Source organism: Seriola lalandi, unplaced genomic scaffold (assembly GCF_002814215.2).
Source record: "Seriola lalandi dorsalis isolate HSWRI2012SDOR001 ecotype SW California unplaced genomic scaffold, Sedor1 jcf7180002054898, whole genome shotgun sequence".
In the NCBI taxonomy this organism is placed as follows: Eukaryota; Metazoa; Chordata; class Actinopteri; order Carangiformes; family Carangidae; genus Seriola; species Seriola lalandi.
This window is the reverse complement of record NW_019525450.1, coordinates 3,094,389-3,116,827: the sequence shown is the minus strand read 5'-3', so window position 1 is coordinate 3,116,827 and position 22,439 is coordinate 3,094,389. Positions and strand designations below refer to the sequence as shown.

Here is a 22,439-nt window from a genome sequence, read left to right as displayed (position 1 = left end):
TTTTGCCCTGCTTTACCCTGGTTTCATTTCAGTTTCAAATTAGCACACAACTACAGTCATATTTATATCCTTGTTATTCTTGGACACTTTTTCAGTCATCCGAAAAATCCTCATTCATAAACATATAAAAATATTCAACTATTTTTGCTCAATGTTTGAATTCAATTTTCTGGAAAACTTACTGACACTTTAGATTGTATTTTTGTTTCCAAAAAGTAATGTTTTTTTTCTGTCAGTTCGGTAGAGTGGCTTGCTCTTACTGCTATGACACTCAAGAGTCGGAGCTGCCGTTGCTCAGGAGGAGAAGCCAGTTAAAGATGTAAATAAGATTTTTAGCAAGTTCGGAAATATGTGTCTTTTACTAAAAACACTACACCACAAATCATCCAAACTGACCCAGCTGACTGATTTAAAAACTGCTGAGTGCCTTGTCAGGTCTCTACAAAGCATAGTCTTTGGCTACATCCACATTACTACGTTTTCAATTTTAGCTTTGTATCAGAAATGATCTCCATCCATACTATCACACCTTATAATGCATTTATATGACCGTTCATGTACATTGGGCATGCGCATACCGGCTAAAACTGGAGGCGGATTGTCCACTCTGCAGTTGGTTAGTTGCAAAATACTACGAAGGAGGAACAGCAAAGACAGTTGTAGGGTTAAAAATGAATTTTACTGCACAACAGCTGCAAGCATAGACAACAAGGTCAACGCTTGCAATTTGTTAAACATGTTGCATTCACCACTGGTAGTCAAGGCTGGTAAGACCCAATCAGGGAGCGACTGTGGGTGTCTAGGTCATCGTTTCCAAAGGTCTCTAATTTCTGCCCACCCAGACTACAACACAAAAGTCTCTGTTTTAGGGACTCAAAATCCCAGCAGTAGTATGGACTGTATCAAATGTAGCAAAAGAGGTGTAAAACTAAAACGTAGTTTTGCGGACGTAGCCTTTGGGAACTGCCACCGAGGGATTGGGGGAGCAGCCTGCTAGCACCACAGGGGGCATCGTCTCAGTTAAAGGGGTACTCCACCAATTTTACACATCAAAGTCTGTTTACAGGTATTGGAGAGTGCTACTGCATTATTTGAAAAAGGGTATTAAGCCTATTGGAGCCCCAGAAGGCTCTGTGTGAAGTCTGAAAACCTGCCTCAGGTGATGCAGGGTCAGCTGGCATTGAAGCCTAAGTGTGAAAGTGAACAAACTCTGGGGATGTGGAGTTAGAAAACAGATACCAGGTAACCAGACCTCTGTAACCCACTCCTCATTTCTGATTGAGGGTCAATTAAGCTGCTACTAGCATTCCACATGAATCTTTGACGGAACCAACAGTGGTCGAGTTGCATTGTGAGTAATAAACACGCCAGGTTTTGAAAGGGAGGAGAATGCTTGGGAAAAAAAGACAATATCTCCGTTTCTGTTGCAACGATTTTTATCTTCATCTTTGGTGTCAACTATGAGTCTGACAGCTGGAGTATTCTTTCAAGACTGAGCCAAGCCAAGTTATATTACCTTAGGACACATTTGGATGGGTGCTAAGGTCTCACTAATGGAGATTCATGTACTTTTTCAGTATCAAGAAAACAACATGGTCCAACATAGTTCAAACCAGGTCACCCAGTCCCCACACTCAATCCCCTACTGAAACAGTAGGCAAAATCTCCCTACAATTTCCCATCCTGCAACAAAACTGTTACACAGCGATGAAAGTGACGGTAGGAAATACTGGACCTTTTTTCAAGAGGTGATTGTGAGGTCACACAGTAACCTAAAGCAGGCACTGTGGCTGTCCCTGTATCATAACGAGCCACCAGTAATCCTGTTAGACCTGTATGATTGGTGCTGACCAACACAACCATCAAAGCCAGCTAATCCTATAACCTCATGGCTCAGTAGAAAAAGACAAGCAGGAACACAGCTGTAATGTTGTGAACTGCCAACATGGCTTGAAACATAGGCTTTATAGGCCTGATTGTTTTTTCCAAAATATTCCTTTGATACGATTTAATTTGCATAATTTTAGGGCTAGGTCCACACTTCCATTAGTCCAAAAAGCTGCTACCAGCCTCTTGACAAAAATAACAAAATTGCAGCAACAGAAGCCCCATCTCAGCTGTATTTCTTTTGCCACCAGTGTGAATAGGATTTGAATTTAGAATTGTACTGATTATTCTGAAGGTGTGATTTGGAATCCTTCCTACCAATGTCTCTGAGTGGAATGTGTAGGTTGTGCTCTGATCAGTGCATAGTGTCCCTGGAAAGCATATCAACATCATGTCCATTTGACACTTTAAAATAATTATTTTTGTTCCTATTTTAAATGTTCTGTGTATTTGCTCTTGATTCTGTACTAAATTCTTGTTCTTAGTTTCTTTGTTCACTCATTTACTATTAAGAATGTACCTACTGCTTAGATTCCTTGTATTTTCAATGCTTTTTGGCTTCTTTCTATAGAAGAAGGTCACTACTAATGCCCCACAAGTGAGAAGCACAAAATAAGAAATCATTTCTGTTGTTTCTTCCTTTCCCTCTGAGTGATCATTTTACTATATAGCTGAAATCACAGCACAGTCTCTGTCTTTATTTCATGTGTTTGGTGATTTTATCAGACGGTATCACAGTTATACAATCAGGATTTTAGAAGCTTGGAAATGACATGGATGTGACTACATGTTAACTGGTAGTGGGCCGTGTTTCAGTCACTATTTCATGCTTAGGCCGTTGTCCGACAACAAAAACCGAAAAACATGTAAATGAGAACAGGACAGACAGTAGGAAAGAAGCAAACATTTAAAAGGGCTGAAACTGACAGAATGCAAATATGACGCAATGATATCAAAGCATATTATGCCATCTAACAACATTTAGCAACTTTCCATTGAAAGTAGTTGTTTACAGCGGTTCCACAACCACTTTGAACTATGTCCTCATTTTTGCCACTGACCATACATGGTCCATCCATATACTAGGTTTTGATCTGGTCTTGTAACTGTGTTTTGACATGTGTCTATATTTGAGGAAACTGTTTTCACTTGGGGATGTTTATTATGCTGCTACCGGTAATTTCAGATACAAATTTAAAAACACATAAAACAATGTCTCTGAGCCTGGAAAAACAGAACTGGCTATTACATTTGTTTTGGATGCTGTGTCATACACTGAGTTTCTTTTATTATCTTTACATTAACAACAAGTATTCTACAGACATCCAAACCTAAAACGATCAAGCGACACCACTGATCTGGCCCGCTGCATTATAAGTGCATACACACATTTAAAGCATAAGCTAATAGAGCTGTCATACTCTGGGGAAGATGCATACATAATTGAGGTATATAAATGTGTTTGTGTGTGGGTGGGTGGGGTTGCATAACAGCAACAGGGATTCAGAGCTCTAAGTGGTATGTCATGTTGCCGGATAATTAAAGACATGCTAACTGAGAAGGCTGGGCATTGGAAAAACACATGGCAGAGGGAGACTGAGAGGAAGAAAGCGACTGATACCAGATGCTAAGGCCATCCAGTTTTCAAGGTGCGTCTGAATACATATAACAGGGTTAAAAAAACAAATCACTACAAAGCAAAAGCATGCTAATCCTTTAATTGCAAGAGAGGCAATCTATAATCACTTGATTACTTTTCTATGTTCCCCTGCTCTGCACTTTCAGATTTTTTTTTTTTTTAGTTTTGTTAAACTGTCTCTTTCCTACAATGACACTTCAAAAATCACACAGTCACACCCACATGAACAAGTACATGATGAGCAGCCTGCATAAACCCATGAACACCCACCCTCACACTGCATGGCTGATTTCAGCACATTATTGAAATTTCTGTGTGTGCATCTGCATGTGAATTTCTTTGTCATTGGGTTGCGATCCAGCTAATCATCTACAATCAGCCAGTCCTTTCACACTAACACAATAATTGCAAGTGTGACTATTGCTAATAATAGGATGTTAAGAGCAACAACTGCCACTGTTCAAGTACATTAACACAAATAGCACAACAAGGTGAACTGCAAAGCACAGACCAGCACGCTGCACAACTGGGGAAATACTGTGAGTCTCTGTGCTGTTTCTATTAGGACAAATATCAGCATGCTGCACACATGTTTGATCGGTTCTATGCTGTTTCTATTAGGACACAGATGAGCTTGATATTAACTGGGAAAGGTGGGTGTGCTACACTACAACTCTGTCACAGCACTGAATTCAGGTAATATGGGAGAAATAGACACTACTGACTGAAAGCAAAGCCTTGATCATACTCTTGGACAGACGTGGACAGCTGCGGACTTCCACGCAAACAGCACCCGCACTTCTGTACGTACTACAATCGGGGGTATGTGTATGCAATCCAAATCCACACATGCGCAATAGAAAACAGGATGACGAACCCCTGACCCAACAAATAAGAGCTCCCTTTGTTTATTGGATTTGGTTGAACAAACAAAGTTTCAAATTTCGGCCAACACATGGATGTCCCCACAGGGTAATTTCCCATTGGGATTAATAAAGTGTTATCTATTTGTCCATGTGCACGCTCATGGACTTGGGAAGATGAAAAAATTGATGGGAAACCCACAAGGTGGCCGTAAGAGACCTGAAACAGAGCTGCTTTCGGTTTTATTTTGTATCTTTGAAAAGATAGCATGATGTATTTGATGTGTGATCATATAATATCAACTAGTTAACAATTCATAGATCATTCATCAACCATTTCAGTAGTCATTATATATGTTAAGTGATGTTGTCTTCAGCAGACATTGTGCTCTTGTTGTAGTAACAAAAGAAATTTAAGTTTAAACGTTAGTGTCTTTGATCTGTCTAACATTCAGTTGGAAAGGAACATTTTCATGTTCAAACTAAGCTATGTATATAGCGTCCCATATTTAGCGCTTTTCCACCGCATAGTAACTCTACTCGAATCTATTCGACTCTACTTGCTTTTGGTACCAGGTGCTTCTTTTTCCACTGCACTAGTACCCCCTCAACGCGATGTTGTTACTATAGAGAAGATGCACAAAGCCATTGTGACATCATCTTCAACAAGACACACACATGAACAATGGAGTATACCGAAGGGATACCAAACAGTGATACATCTGCCTCCTCACCTCCTCAGTTGACCACGGTGTGATTTTGCGGGAAATGTAACAGAAATGTAACAGGCTACAGTGAGTGGTACTATCCAAAACTTTTGCCTGATGGAAAACCAAAAAAAAAAGGCGAGTGCAGTTGAATGGAGTTGACCTGGTACCATGCAGTGGAAACGGGCTAATAGATTTTCACACATAACACTCATTGCATTCTACCAACACCCAGTGGAAGAAATCTAGTCAGTTTCTTTTCTCCTCCTGGTACTAAGGGCTTCTAATGTAAAGCAAAAATATCAGAGCTCAACATTTTCATAACCCAGTTTCAATCAACTGTTGGGACATGATTTAGATGGGAGAGAATGACAGACAGACAGAACTTCCTCAAGAAATAAAGGGGAAATTAAATGAAGGGTGCTCTCCATCAGGGTCAAGTTATTTCAACAAGTCACTTCATATCATGAGATTGAATAAAGTCTATGTTATCCTTATCCAAAAACAGAATTCATAGGGAAACTAATTTTTTCCATACTTTCCATCACAGTGCCTGGTTTTGCTGCAAGCATAAGATGTCTTTTTGGGATCTTCAAGCTGAACTTGCAATAGATCAGTCTTGTAAATATAAGCTGGCACTTCCTAATTAAAACAGTGAGGCAAAGCAAGTTAATTCAAGTTGATACTCATGCTTAGACTGCTTTTGAGAAGAGAAGAGAAGAGAAGAGAAGAGAAGAGAAGAGAAGAGAAGAGAAGAAGAAGAAGAGGAAGAAGAAGAGCGTGGGGAGATGAGCACTCCTTGAGTTATTCATAGCCTCTCCATCAGATTTGTTAAGGGGATTGGAAGCAATTTATAGGCCTCCACTGACTGTTTGACTCAAGCAGCATTATGTCTCTCTATTCCATTATGTTGAGCCGCAGTGTGGGGATAAAGACCAGGCTTCCTATTAGCCTCTGTATAAACAGATAGGGTGATGCTAGGCGGGTGCTAAGCCACAGCAGGGAAGGAGAACTCTGACACTGAGGAGAATAGACAGCAGTAGGCGAGAGCCTTTACTATCTCCTTGCTTTGTCTCCCTATCACCTTCCCTCTATCTTCTTCTCTCTGCACACGTGTACCCCCCTTATCTGCCATACTGTGTAGCCCAGGACAGTAGCATCATTGCTATGGATCAAGAAGTGTTGTGACCCAGAAGCAGAGAGAGCTGAGAACAGTCACAGGTCTGTACCACGGTATAAGTGGATGAGCGCATTATAGGCACAATTTGCGACCCAACGAAAGGGCAGCCACACCACCAAAATATTTATTGGCGCCGGCTTCAATCAGGTGGGGTTATGTTAACACAACACCAAGGTGAACACACTAATTTTCTACCCTTTTCCATGCCATGACATCTTTCAAAGCACAAACACTGTAAACAGACCTTCCACCTGCCCAGCATGGTGCTGTTAAACCAAAAACATCACGGCTACACCTTTCGCTGACAGTGTGCTGCGCTCGGGGATGCAACTGTGAGTGCAGAACCAAAATAACTTTTTAAAACACACAATCACCAATCAAAGCATCTCTCACAGAAGCTCCGATATTTACAGGAGCGCTAACCCGCACAACGGATCAATTTTACCATTCTGCACGACAGCTAGCAGCTCACTCTTTGAATCTGCGTCTGTGTGTGTGCTCTGTAACTGCATGTGATGACATTGCTCCTTGCAGTTGTGTGTGTGTGTGTGTGTGTGTCCCTTCCAAACAGAAAGGCAAACACGTCTGGCAGTGTTAAGTGAGTCAATCACCTTTTTAGTGGATTTCCCTGCGTTTAAAATATCTGCTTATATTCACTAATTTTGGTGTATGAGGGCATAATATAAGAAATTTGCAGTAAGAAAACCAGGCCTACATCTTCAAATGTATTCTGGTGACAGACACTCAGAACACCTATGATTCACACTCTTCAATATACAGTTCAATTTAACTCTAATCTAAATGGTCAAAACATTTATGGGTTCTGCCTTTTAAGAGCCTAATTAAGTCTCTCATTGATCGTTTCAGTTTTCAGTAAAATGTCACCAAACATGACAACATCCTTAAAGGTCCCATATTGTATAAAGGTAGATGTCCATGTGTAGTTTGATTTTAAAGCAGGTCTAGGTTCTATATTAATACTGTGAAAGTATCAAAGCCTCAGTCCACAGAGAAATGCACACAGCCTGTATTCAGAAACTGAGCCTTAAAATCAGCAATCAGGACTGCTGCAACTTTGTGATGTCACAACAAAGCAGTCACCGCTCTCAGCCATGACCCAAGCCCAGCCCACCTGGACCCACTCTACTTCCCACTTCCGAGTGTTTAGCTGAAATCTGCTATATTCTTATTTGATCACTCAGAAAAAAGTCAGCCAATCAGAGGAGAGATTCAGAGCCTCCTCGCTTCTGATTGGCTCACTAACCTGTTGATAGTAGAGCTCCAGAGAGAAGCTTGAGAGAGGAGATGTAAAACTACAATGAGATGGTCTTTGGTTCTTAAAACCACATACCGTAAATATCTACTTATGCATCAACACTTAAATATAAAACAGTAAAAGTGTAAAATATGTGACCTTTAAAATGTGACATTCATTTTTTCTGTTAACTTACAACTAGTGTGATTTTTACGTCGATGTGGTGATTTACTAACTGCAAATTCCTGTTCTCCACAGTGTCCTGTGATGTTCTTCCATAAGGAAACAGATTGTTAAAGAACAATGAAACTGCAAACCCAAATTGTGTAAAAGAGCAGAGGGCGACGCAGGAAGAAAAGAGAAGGGAGAGAGATGGTGTTGAGTTTTAGCTAACTACTCTGTCCACTAGTTCCCTGTTACTCTCATGCTTGCCACTACACACACACACACACACACACACACACACACACACACACACACACACACACACACACACCTGTGTACAGTGTACACACTATGCTATACTATCCCACACACACACCATCCTTTCCATGTGACCATTGCTCTCAGCAGTGTCGAAACTGCAAGCCTCATCGATGTTCATCAAAATGAGCAGTCATTTTACTCTGCCAGACTGCGCTTGTGAGCTCCCAATTAGCAGTTTATTAAAAGTGCTAGTGTGCATTCATGGAGCTGCCAGGCCTTGTTTAGGCCGCATCTCCGCATCAGGGACAGGGAGACTGGTAATTATTGAAGGAAGGATGAATGAAGCCAAACACTTGAAGAAAAACCTGCGCCAGAGTGCAAACAACCTGAGACTGGGGCGCTGGTTCACCTTTCAGCATATAGCCAAGACAATGTTGGATTGGCTTTGGTACAAGTACCTTTGAGTGGTCCAGTCAAAGCTCTGACTTTAACCCTGTAGAACATCTGCCTGAAGACGGCAGTTCACAGATGCTTCCCATCTAATTTGATGGACCTTGAGAGGAGCTGCCAAGAAGAATGGGATAAACTCGCCAAATCCAGGTGTGCAAAGTTTGTAAAGACTGTAATTGCTGCATTAAGGACGTGCATACTTATTATACTCATTTGTATAATGAAAGATTCAGTTCTTGATTTGAAAAAATTTCTAAAGCACTTTGTCATTGTGGAATATTTAATGTAGGTTGATGGAAATCCTATCAATTCAAAATGAATTCTAAAACACAATAAAGTGTTTAAACAGTGGAGGGAATACTTTCTGAAGACACTGTGCATGCTACTTTCTGCAGTGGCTGCATGGCAACATAAGAGTGAAGATAGTTGTGAAGATGAGAGAGGACCTAACTGCTAGTGGAGAAAGCCACGATTGTTGATCCCATTGCAGTGGATGGTGCTGAGACTATATAATGGAATTGGATGACTGAATGACTCTTTCTTAACTGAACTCGTCTCTCTTCCTGGCTTCTCTGTTGTCCATCCCCTCAGCTGCTTCCTTGCACTGTGCCATACAGAGGTAAGGGCGGTGAGGTGATATATTAAGAGAGGATCTCTCAGACTTCTAAGTCCTTTCTAAACGTTTTTGAAACTGTTTTTGTAGTCCTGTGCTTCTCTGTGTAATCTGCACAGCAGCGAGTGAGGATTTTGTAATTTTTGTACATATCAGACATAATATATACAGTAAACGAACATACTAACAATGCACCTCCACTGCCCATTCATTTTGTGCATGCCAGAAGATGGCATTCATTTCTTGGAATAAGGATGAAAAAACAGAAAAGAAAGACTTAGTGATTTATTAAAAAAAAATATATATATATATATAAAAATATAAAGACAACTTGCCTCCTATTTAAACTTCTTCTCTCTCCTTCTTTTTCCTAAAACCTTCTACTGCCTACTCCTCCCTTACACTACAATATCCAGCCCCTGTCCATTCTTTCTTTAGTCTAGAAAGGCAATCTGAGGCCAGTAACAGCAGCAGCAGCAGCATTACACCCCCATCCTTGTACCTGTAAAAGACCTTAGAGCAGCAGTAGCAGCGGTTTATCCAGGCTGCAGTGCAGAGTGGATCTGACAGCCGGCAACATGGCTGCAGCATTAATGTCAGATAAGCTATGCTGTGTGTGTTTGTGCATGTGTACTGTCAGCTCACTCATCATCACCACTCTCCAAGCCATTAAGGTTGTGTGTGTGTGTGTGTGTGTGTTGGTACGGTAACATTAAGTGAAATTTTGCTGAAAAAATAAAAAATGTAAAAGTTAAACATAAGAGGATGGACAGAGGAACCGGGAGAAATGAGGGGAAAAAAAAGAAAGCGGTAGAGAAACACTGCAATAAAGTGATAGAAAAAAAAAGAGAGAGTGAGAGACAGACAGGGCTTACTCTCGGCCTCTCTTTTCTTCATGTCTCTAATGCCCCTGAGCAGGTTATTTGTTAGCCTGTTACTCAGCAAACAAGCTGTTACTCCTATCCCCCGTCGACTGTCAAAGACACACACATACACACACACATACAAATGCTAAAATACGCACACATGCAGACATACAGTTGCAGGCTCTATCCCCTCGGGGTTGCTGGAGAGATGGGCTCAGGGAAGGCCGCCATGCCGACTGATCTCTTTGCTCTGTTTTTAAGGGTTGAAGAACAAATGTCCACTTTGAGTGTGTTTATGTTGTTGTGTGTGTGATGGAGTCTGAGTGAGGCTCACAGTAATGAGGCAAAATGAGAAGGATGAAAGCACAATGTATGTTCACGTGCATTTGCTGTGTTTGTGAGTGACTTGTGTATATTTGTCCATAGCCCTGCTATAAGCCATACTGCAGCCTATCAGTCAAGCCCTCTGTGTTCGTCTGTTTGCATCGATTTGCTCGCTACAACTCTAACCCTTGGACTGATCCATGCTTCACTTGGACAGAAGGAGGGCCTTTGGCATTCTGAAGCAAATGTCACAGCCGTCACCAGTGAAACAGATACTTTGCCTCCAACAGACATTGGGGGGTTGCCTCCCTCACAGCAAGCATAGAGCAGAGAGGCGCGAGGCAATAAGGTTATTCTGAAAATATGCAGACCCTTAAGTTCAATCTATTGAAATCTGCTGCTGCTTTAATGCTACGAAAACAGAAATTACATGTAGTGTGAACACACAACGATACAAGCTGGACATTCAGTCACATAATTAGCCAAATCTTTAAAATTTCCAGTGATCACAGCAGCTGATACAAAAAAATAATTCAATATTCAATGGTCTGTATAATAGGCTCTGTTAAGAGCTGTCTCATTGACACCAAGAACAGGCAAATGAGAGAAGGGTGTGACCTGAGGTGGACAGAGCGATCGGGCATCCATCAGATGTCATTGTGGACACTGGACAATACCAGGTGTAAATGTGAACAGGTTAAAATCCTATGAAATCTGGTTACGAGACGCATTTTAATAACAGGTGTAAATAAAGTCATAGTTCTCAGCTTTGTGCTTTGTGCAACACTTGAGAATAATTGCAACCGAGTACAATGTTGGAAAAAAATCTTAACAAAACTGTGAAAGTACGACTGTGACAATACTGAGAGATATAAGTCATAAGTAGGGCTGGGCGATAAAACGATAGCAATAATTATCGTGAAATTATTTTCCTCTATAGAAACATTAAAAATGTTCAGTAAATGTTTGATATAATTAATTTCCATGCTTATAGCACGTCCAAAACTGAATCAAGAATGGTCAATGATGTCGCAGGAATAGAGGTCTGCATGGCGCAAGCTAGGATGCACAGTGAGAGGTATAAATGCAGGCCAGCATGTGATATTATTTACAGACGCACGCAGTGGCTGACGGGCTTGAAGTTGGAGCGGAGTAAGCAAATAAAGCGAAATGAGCGACACAGAAGCAGAACTAATGTGCATTGCAAACTGTGCCAGAGACATGTACCATCAAAGACAGGCAACACCACAAACCTGTTTCATCATTTCAAACAATATCAGCCGTTAGAAAGCAGAAAGTAAGAAATTACAGGACCAAACGAGTATTAGTGAACCCTTGATGAGAGCCAGGCCAGTACCCAGTGCAAATCTTATTTGTCTATTTTTTAGTCTCAGCCATGTTTCATGTGTGCTGTATTACACTGCAAAACTTAATTTTTTATTTTCTTTGTTGAGTAAAAATGACTGAAAGGATTTTGATTTTAATCATGTATATATCTTTTTTTTTTAATTTATTTTGAATGTTTGTACCTCAGAGTTTTTAAATGTTCTGCTGTTTGGCAAGCGTTTATCATGTTCTGATTAAATAGAACAGTTTAAAACCTCAATTGACCGTCAGGTTTCTTCAACTTTTACTAAGGAGCAAAAATCAGCCTTTAAACCTCAAAGAAATAACAATGTGGCATTTATCGTGATAAATATCGATATCGATTGATATGGAAATTTTTATCGTGATAACAGTTTTGGCCATATCGCCCAGCCCTACTCATAAGTAAACAAGAAAAACAATATAAGTATAAGAGGCAACAGGGATACATGGAATATACATTTCGTTAGTGTGGTGAGCTACAGCACACGAACAGGAGGCTATCCAGCCTGCACCATGACCTTGTATTACAGCACGACAGCCTTGGATAAAGAACCCATATTGCAAGCACCTGCTGCAGGTCTCTTGTATCTTTGGGTTAGACTGCCCTGTGCAGACCTCTACATAAAACTTTGTGTTAATGCTTAAAATATGATACTAATTTTGTAAGGCTGGGATCCTCAGGAAGGTCATGCCAAAGCTGTGCAGCCCTGACAGCAAAAGCTTGGTCACCATTAGCCTCTCACAACAATGCGGGAATAGCTAGGAGGTGTCTGCCTGAAGAACAAAGGCTGAAAAGAACAAGGGCTCACAAGGAATAAACAGAGAGGAAAAATAACTGGACATCAGTCCATGCAAAGCTTCAAAGTTATCAGTAAAACCATTAAAAGAGTTAGAAAATACAGCCAACCAATGACGATGAAGATACTGAAATTGTTTGATTGTGGTGTTTCTAATATAATCTTAATTATTATAGCATTCTGAAGAGTCATTTCGCTAAGACAGGTGTTACAGCACTGATGGCAATATTAAATTAATACATTTATAATCTGTGTGTTGCTGAAAATTCGTATTGATTAAATGTTTGTAATGTTCCTTTACATGAGAGCACAACTTTTCCGTATGTTTCTTAATATTTGTGGCAAAATGCACAATGTCAGAGTGTCCCTTTCAGAGGTGTGGGACAGACGGGACTGTGTGGGGTTGGAGCCAAATCTTCACTGGCTACCTCCATTGATATGTGGCCCTGTTCCTATTCTAGCAAGGAACCAGCGGACTGTGAAACGAGCTTTTCCAAACTTGCCCAAAGCCCACAGAGACGATTTACTACAGTGTCGAAAGAGGGAACAGAAGAAAACCTTTAAAAATATACATTTGTACTGCTACCTTGTCGGCTGAGAGAGAACAGCCAGGGTAAGCTGTGCCATCACACACACTTCACTTGTTAATGCAGTGAAATCTGACAGTCAATTTCCCCCTCTCAGTTAAAATGTCTGACAGAAGCTGAGAGGCTTGAAAGATTCTCTTAAGAGATTCTTTTCTCTTACTGAGATTTCTTCCCAGAGGCTACAACATGGCTGGCTTGGTAACTTTGTCACAACACTTTCAATAAAGAATGAATGCCGTCTATCAATGTCATGGCAACCGCATTGGTTTATATGAAGATTCACACTCAATACCACAACCATGCACACAAGCCCGCCCCATTACATACTGCTTACACACTGATGGGAGCTCAGACATGCCCATATGCACAACCAATACTCACACAAACACTTACAGGAACATCAATAAACTGTAATTTACACCCTGATGCTAGTTCTGATGGGCACACCCACCACCCTCCTTTTCACATAACCACCAGACACACACACACACACACACACACACACACACACACACACACACACACACACACACACACACACACCTGCTCAGATAAAATGCAGTATCCAGGCCAGCAACAAAGTGAAAGGCTCTGCAGAATAAATCCGTCTCTAAGCCAATATGTAGGCCTACTCTACAGTGAGTGACTTCCACCCTGATCTATCAAAATGGCTCATTCACAAACATGGCAAAACACAGAAGCAGAGAATGGAGCTATGCTATTCCCAGAAGAAATAATCTCCTAAAACCATTACAGGGAACAACGTAGGTGCAGTAGCTGTGGGGAGGATTATGGCCAAACCCTCTCTCATCCACACATATACACACTTTCCATCCTATTTTGCACTTTCTTTATGCTGCGCGTGTGTGTGTATGTGTGTGTGTGTGTGTATGTGTGTGTAAATATAAAATTCTTCACTACTGTAACAAGCATAGGAAAGCTTATTTCCATTGCCTGGAACAAAGTATGTGTGAATACAGTACGTGGATCAGTGGAGTGTGCCAACATCAGGAATAACGTACATTGTATTAGCACTGACTATACTGATATGTCTGTGTGTGTCTATTTGTGTAAAGTAATTAAATTTACAAAATGTAGATCACATATTAAGACTGTTATAACAACACAGTTGGCTTTGCACCAGAATAAACACAAAAAAAACCTGACACAGCAGACTGGGTTAACAGCGATTATCAAGACGACCGTGTTTGTGTCTTTGGTAAAAATGTAAAAGAAAAAATGGCATGTGTTGGTGTTCTGGAGGTCAATGGTGCAACCACAACATCAAAGGCTGAAATCCAACCAGTAACCTTAAGTACCCATCTCACACTGTTTAATTCAGCATACATTCTGTTGCTCTATACTGCTCTTTATACTTTATGAGTAAAGGTAAACAATGCCATAGCAAGACTAAGAGTCTACAGCCATGCTAGTGGCTCTGTGAGGCTAGAATTTCCAAAAAAGGCTAATGCTAACGTCAGCATACTAACATGCTCACAATGCAACATGCTGATGTCTGGCAGGTACCATGTTCACCATCTTAATTTAGTTTATTGGTATGCCAACATTTGCAAACGAGTCATCCTCTGGGAATCATGATTATCGATAGCAAATTTGGAGCCAGTCCATCATCCATCAGCTAGATGTTGAGACATTTTACTGGATAAGTGAAAATGTTAACCTACTGGTGGCGACAATCATCCTCTGGGTATTAGAGAACATCTTGACCAAATTTTAAGTCAAATCGATTTTGTAAATGCCAAAATATTTCCCTTAAAAATCCAAAAATCATAGCATGATGGGGTTTGAGTCAAAGTCAGTAGGGTTCATCCTATGGGGTACATGAATGTCTGTTAAAAAAAAAACAAAAAAAAAAACAGTTGTTGACACATTTGTGTCTGCACCAAAAATTTATGGTGCACAGACCAACTGACCATCATCCATAGAGTCACACCGCATGTGTAAAAATACATATTTTATTATATATGAACAAGTTTGGGATTGGGAGGGCAGGATGACACTGGCAAAATATTATATGTCTATTTCTTCAAAAATACTTTAGTAGACACACACAGTCACAGAAGTGACTCAGTATTTACAACTGCCCTTTGTACATGTCCATGTATTTTCTTCTAGACAAGGGAATTTATTTTGGACAGAACATGGGGAGACAGTACAACCTCAGGCTATAGTCACACTGCTATGGATATCAGAGAGTAAATGCTCTGCTTCATTTATTCCTATTACTCATTTATCTGCAAAAACACTTGTGCTTACCAAAATAAACACAGCGTCTCTCCCCATTTGACGTTGCGCCAACTTTCCTGGAGGCAGAGATGTTACAAACAACACACCTCAAAGGGCTAGCGCATCGCACCAGGCCCTCCTTACACGCCTGTGAGCTCACTCCAAATCGCTATAAAATGGGGAAATTAAAACCTGAGGAGCAGCAGTGAATGCAACTGTGCAATTGCTAATGAAGATATAGGTTACATGTGGCTGTGGGTGCCGAGGCTTTAGCACTGGGAGATGTTTTTCTCTGTTTTGGAATGTGTAGACTGAAAAGACAGTTGTTTAGATTCTTGAAAATAAGCCCAAATTAATTCTGTTTTGTTTTGGCCTTCTATCCACACTATGCCAGTTTTTTCCTCCACTGAAAACTGAGCTTTTCAAATCCTTGCCCATTTGTGTGGATGGGGAAACTTAACTTTTAAGTTTGTCAGGCTATTAGAATCAGACAGGCTGACAGTTAATCAAGATCTCCTTAACCATAATTTATTTTGGGTGTAGTTAATCACAATGTGAAAACCATCATTGATATATCTGTTTCTTTTATAATACTTCTATACAAGTATGTGGTAGAGTTATATGAAGATGACTCTTACTCTATCAGCACAGGAATGCTTTGAGGCAGTGAATCAGGCTGTCTGTCTAATGGGGCTGATATTTATGAGCCTGTTTGTTGAAGTGCTGATTTTGATGGTTGCACATCATTCAATTTAACTCTGAACTAGCCTCACATATAAGAGCTCCAGGCGAGGTAATAAAACATCATTACAATCATTATTATTATAGAAGCGAATTGCTATTACTATTATTTAAAATGCCTGCAATGTCCTTCCTCACTGGGTGAATGTCTCTCTCTGTGATGCCCCGATTACCAAAATGGCTATTAAAAATGCCTCATTCTGCCATCCAAATGTAAACTTAATCCCTGTATAATCAATTCCTCTTCTTGGCCACCCTTGTTAGGTGGCAAATCTGTTCTCTTCCCCCCACCATCACTGCATTATTAGTCAGACAATCAACAAGCCACTTCGACACAGAGCTAGTTTAATTGGATGCTGCACAGAGCATTACCATACCCGTTGCCTAGCAATGGATTCTTATGCCAGTTTTGCTGTCTTTGTGAATGTTTTGCCCAAAATGGAATCTATAATTACTTTGCAATTACTACCTTTTCCCTCAAACAAGTTCTTATCATGCTTCCTGATAGCTTCCAGCCCAGCGGTGCTCTTACTGAATTGGCATGAAGTGATAGGGTCCCTGCGGGTTACTTATCCTATACCAGAGACATATCTAATACTAATATTCCCGGCGTATACCGTTCAAAAAATAAGGGCATCTCCAGTGGTCATTTGGCTTTGATGATTACAGAAGCTTTGAGGATTATTGAGGCACCTGCTCACATCAGTCGACTATTGTATAAACCTGAACCTCCTGGCTGTCCTGCAAAAGCTGTCCTGCTAATTAGTTGTCACTGTGGTGAAAAGTAACCAGAACAGAGCAACTACATCTACAAAGCCAATTCAATGCTTAATGATGTCTTTGCTTTTGTGGTGCAAAGAAAGGATAGCAATATATGGCAACACGCATGTTTCTAGGTGCTAACCATAACCAGCAAAGAGGTTTAAGGCATGGTTTACTCTTACAGAGAAACATCCCAGTGGATCGGTGGGAAGGACTGCAAGCCTAAACTCCTAAACTTTTCTTAAATGTAAATGATGTTTTATCTGTTCCACAACTCCTGACACTGTGTAATTTATTTTTGCCTGAAGCACAAAAGTCACAGAATGAGCTGGAACTTCCTTAAAGAGACCTGAAATCCCTCTGTGTGAGAGGACAAACACCAAATAGCTGGGAAACAAAACAGCACCAACACAAAGCTGTTATGAATGCGCTGCTGTTCGAGACACTGGCTGGAGGAGGATGATAGTAACAAAAGAGATTATGAGCCATATGCTGTATGTCGCCACCAGGTGGGTTGGCTGGAGAGTCTAATAAGCGGGGTAAATGAGGCCTTGACACCAGCCAGAACACAATTCCAGACTTTCTTTCATTGGCAGTGCTGATGTAGTGAGGTCAGCCAATACACTACTGTTTACAGCTATGACACTGGGGACTGAGATTGGAGTCGTGACACAGCCCTGAAACAGCCCTCATCCTCCTTGGACCACACTAACAAAATACCTCCTGGTATTACTGTACTGGCAGGTGGAAGTGGGGACACTTAGGGCTTCTCAACATAAAAACGCTGCTTAAAAACATGAAAGGTAAGGTATCCCACTTAAGGGCTGTCTCCATTTATGGTATTTCCATTACAAATACTAATGATTAGTGTTTTCTCAATTTGTTTTGTGCCTACCTTGTGTTTTCATGAGTTACATTACGTTGTCCTGTGATTCACTGTTGATGAATGGATCTAGTTAGGCCCTTTCATCAAGAACTGCTCTATTTGGATTTGTTATTCCACCATTACCCAAAGTGCCAAAAAAGTGAAAAAAAACCTTGAATTGTATTAATACACAGACACATTTAGTCCCACATGCCTCTGTCAGATATATCTTTTGAGGGCTCTGTGTAATTCATATAACTTTTTAAACTTTCAAATTTTTCCATGTTTATGAAATTTGCATTTTCCACACTAACTTAATTCTGCGTGTCTCAATAAAGATAAATTAAGATTAATGTGCATTCATACTCTCACATACTCATTAATATAACACAACTTTAAGGCATATTTAATTGCTATAAGCGACAGAATTACGTGACTAGAGACGTCTTATATGCAGTGTAACTTCAGCCGAAACAAACACTGGAAGACTACACACAATCAAGAAAGTATCTGTGAAACAGCATTGCTGATATTTGTTGTAAACAGTTACATTGTTATATACAGGGCTTTCTTTCTAAGTGTTTTTAGACTATACAAGGTTGCCAGTTTATTAAGCACACCTGCTATAGCTACACCCTGTGCATTACAATACAACATGTATGTGATTAGTATAACCTTGAAAGCTTATCATGTTTAGTTTTAGTTAAGACTGAGGCACTGCCTGAGGTCTATAAGGTCATTTGGAAGCTCTACAGTAGGTTGCGGTGTACTGTATTATACTGAGAGGCATTTGGGAAACCCAATGCCCTTATTAATTTTGCTATGGTGAAACACAAATCCTTAAAAACATGAGTGACTGCTGATGAGTCCCATCACCACAAGCTTCCAACTCTATATCTTAAACTGGCTAACTAGCAGGACCCAGATTGTCTTTCCCTGCTTAAGACACACAGTGATGCTCCATCCGGCACCGCTTAGAGGAGCAGGTGGTCATAGCAGACAGTGAGCTGAGCTGTGCTGAAGACTCGCCCAACGCCTTGCTCATACCCCTCCCACCCTTCCTCTGTCCTTTATCTTTCCATCCATCCTTTTCTTCCATTCATCCAGTCATTCATCCTCTCCCGCTCAGCTTTATTTCTTCTTCACTGACTGCCTACTTTCCTCTTTCTCTCTCTCTCTCTCGCTGCCTCCATCTGCATGCCCACACAGTCAGTGGCAGCCAGGGTCTGACATCCACCAGATGTACAGCCGGTTCTCCTCCTCACACTCTGTTGTTTCCTGCAGCACATTCACACACAGCAAACTGAATGTACATGAATGCACTTAAGAAGTCACAATGATTTATTCATCACTGTTTTTATGTGTTTGTGTGAGTTTGTTTGTGTGTGTGTGTGTGTGTGTGTGTGTGTATACATGGGCAGGGGAAAAGAAGTCAGAGGTGATTTCCTAGAGCAGAGGCAGGCTGTGCAGAGCCTATTGAGGAAGTGAAAGAAGAAAGCTGATGTGCAGGCCATCACTCTGATGAGTTGTAGTACACTTGATAAAGCAGTAAAAACCAATGACCCTCAACACAATCCAATCACTTTTAAAACAAACCACAAAACACTAAAATATTGTCACCAGGATTTTTTTTTTTTTTACATCTGCCACAAAAAGTGCAAGTTTATTGACATTGTGATAATCCCTAAACAGATTAAATATGAATTAAAATCTGCTCTGGTTAAACTGTGACAGCCCTGGGAATAAAACCACATGGCACAAAAAGATACCTGCAGTGAGCATGACATGACTAAATCCTCTCTGATTACCTTAAACACGAGGATTAGTTTCCAAAGGGAAAAAAATCCTCCCATAAGTCTAAGTGACAGCGCAACACTTACTGGGCAGGACAGGAGTGAGATGCTGTAAAACAAGAATGGGGTGATTTCTCCATTCACTGGTGAAGAAAATGGCAATTCCGTTCTCTCTTAGTCAACCTGAAAATTGACATTAAATTTGGCATTGGCATTAAATATATGATTTGGTCTCTTATTTAGAGTTTCCTCAGGGGAACCTTTGTGGAATGTTCTTCAGGAAGCAATGTCTGTGAATTTGTGCCTTTGTGTGACATTTACACCTTCACCACTTCTACATCCTATCAGATTTCTGTTACAAGAACAGGCAGAATCAGAAAATTTGGTGGATTTTTTTCAACGAAAAATCAGAAAGCAGATGACATAGATTTTATGTTTTCATTGCACCGAGAAGTTTTGCTTTCAGCTAGAAGAGGACACTCATCACTACAATCCACAGTAAGCAGGGTCTTCTTGTTGCTGTTACAGACAGCTCAGAAAATGCTTCAGGTAATAGAAAATTCAGAGGAAATCGTGAAGAAACTGCAAATGAACTGTTAACTACACACCACAGTCCCACTAAAATAGACAAAAACAAACAAACAAATAAATAAATTGTTAACAGTGTTTTTGGACTGAAATTTGTGTTTTTCACACAGATTTTTGTGTTTATTCTTTTTACTAATTTGCAAGTTTTTAATAATCTAAACTAGCAAAGTTAAACAGCCAAATATTTTATTTAAATAAATAACCAAAGAACCAAAACCTTACAGGTTCTTAAAAGTTCAGGTTCTGAGAAGCTTCACGTTAAAGTTCATTAAGTTCTTATCGTGGAAAAGAGCCGTGCAACTACTATGGGTTAGTCTACTTTGATGCAGCGATGTTTGATCCATTCCTGGAGTTATTTAAAGTGTGATGTGTTATTAGGTATGACCAGCCTATTTCAATACGTGTACCTCCAGCCAGCTGTCCAACGAGTGCATTAATACTAAGACATGTGATTGCACCTATGAGGGTGGACATTTCAAGTTCAGAACCAGTGGAACTACTGTAAAGCAGTATGATGTGAAATTTAAAAAAAGCATGTTCAGGCCATGAACAGTGTTTTAGCTTCAAGTTGTACGTTGTTATGACATTGCAGATTACACTTGAGACTTCATGGTATGTAGCTTTTTAGAGGATACAGACATGTATGATCAAAAATACCAAATCTGCCAAAGGCATGCTATTCCATAGGGAATAGCATGTAATTAAATGTGCAGAATTACAAGCTTTTTCAAAAACCGCCTCCCAAGATGCTAGTACCCCAAAGGACATGTCATTTCAGCAATGGCTGCTCTTTGTTCCATTTCAGCTTCTTGTAACTCAGTGCAGGACTCAATTGTGTTTTGTACTTGTTTCTCTCCTAACACATTAATACTTATTGATCCATGTAGGGAAACACTGAAAGCCCATAGAGGAGGAATAAGCCACAAAATAAAAGAATGTGGTATGGATTAATGTCTCAGTTGTAGAGAATCAATGGCACATGACTCAATGTGCACTCAAGAATGTGAGGTACACAGCCGACAGTGGGGTCTGATCGGAGTTAAGCATGTTTGTATTTTCTGTGGCTGTGATCACTCACAGGTTCAGTGTTAGGAAATACCCACAAAATATCAAAAACATTAAATGAAATTCATGAGCCAAGGCAATAGTAGGGAAGATGCTTTGTGTTAGTGTTTTAAACAGGGTCTTTCTGTATGCTCACCATGGTCCTAATATAGAAAACTGCATGTCATTCCCCCTCTCTCTGCCTCCCCATTTCCTGTCTCTCTCTATTGCACTATCAATAAAGGCACAAAAAGCCCGAAAAAATAACTTAAAAAAAATAAAAAAATAAAAATAAAAAAAACATTTCAAAACACTTTGATAGATATTAAGCAGGAAGTCTGACTCATTTCCTAGAGTTTTTGAGTGTAATTTGTCACATAGACTCATGTAAAAGGGCCCCTTTACTCAAGAGTAAGAAACAGGAGAACAGAATAAAAGAAAACAAAAAAACTCTTGATCACCTCGTGTCACATCACCTCAAATTTAGCCTCCAATTTGCCTGCCTCCAATTATCTAATTATCTTCGCACACAAACCCACACGTTCACCAGGTTACATGACCACTTAGGCTATGAAATCTGGTGTTTAAAAAAGTATGAGTTTTTTGTCAAATCTAAAATAAGGTGTAGTTACAATTGTAAAAATATACATACTGTATGTTGCAGGAAAATGCAAAGATTTGATAACAATTCCTCCGCAGAGTATGCTGTCTGCTCTGAAAACCCTCCAAAGAATTTACATATTTTTCTCATGTATGAACATTGCTAAAACATCACTGACTTACCAGCGGTGAAGTCCATGTTGAGGTCAATGAAAGCATTGGAATGAGGGATGCGCATGTTGACAGGTGAACTCAGTGCATTCCGCCAAACTGGAATTCTAAAGAAAAGAAAAACCACGAGGCAACAGCAGGATTTAAAAGCTGAGAGTGAAAGAAATAAACAGCAAATTGCAAGTGAGGTTGAGAATTACATTACCTGTTGGTGAGATAGCAGACTTCAGTGGTTTTCCCGTCGGTGACTCCAAAAATATCTGGGATCATGTCCCCATTGAAACTGTGGGAATTTTTTAAAATTGAAATTAAATCAACACATATCATTAAAACTTGAGTTAACAGTTTATTAGATAAATATTGTACAAACTAATGCTATAGCCCTGCAGTAAATCCTTTACTGTGTTGAGTTTTGTGTTGACAGATGTAGACCCAACTCTATAGTCGTTTTTAAGGCCATACTCAGTAATGTTGTTGTACTGGACTGCATCATATTGAGGCGTTTCAAATATAGTTTTCATTTGATTACACTGGTGTGCCTAATAAACTGATAACTGTATATCCTAATCTTATCTGAGGTTAGATATACAAATCATACATGTGTTTTGACATCAAACAATATTTCAAAATGTTTGATTGGAAACATACAAATCTAGCAAAACTAAA

General features: G+C 40.0%; 1 protein-coding gene across 1 annotated transcript in view; it reads right to left on the bottom strand.

Moving 5' to 3' along the window:
- itfg1 (integrin alpha FG-GAP repeat containing 1) overlaps nt 1–22,439 on the bottom strand; it is a 145,723-nt gene that overhangs the window by 121,163 nt on the left and 2,121 nt on the right. The window contains exons 5-6 of the mRNA XM_023429726.2: nt 21,979–22,056; nt 21,786–21,880 (exon numbers count right to left, since the gene is read on the bottom strand). Coding sequence (XP_023285494.1) covers nt 21,786–21,880; nt 21,979–22,056 — 173 coding nt within the window. The remainder of the gene's footprint in view (nt 1–21,785; nt 21,881–21,978; nt 22,057–22,439) is intronic.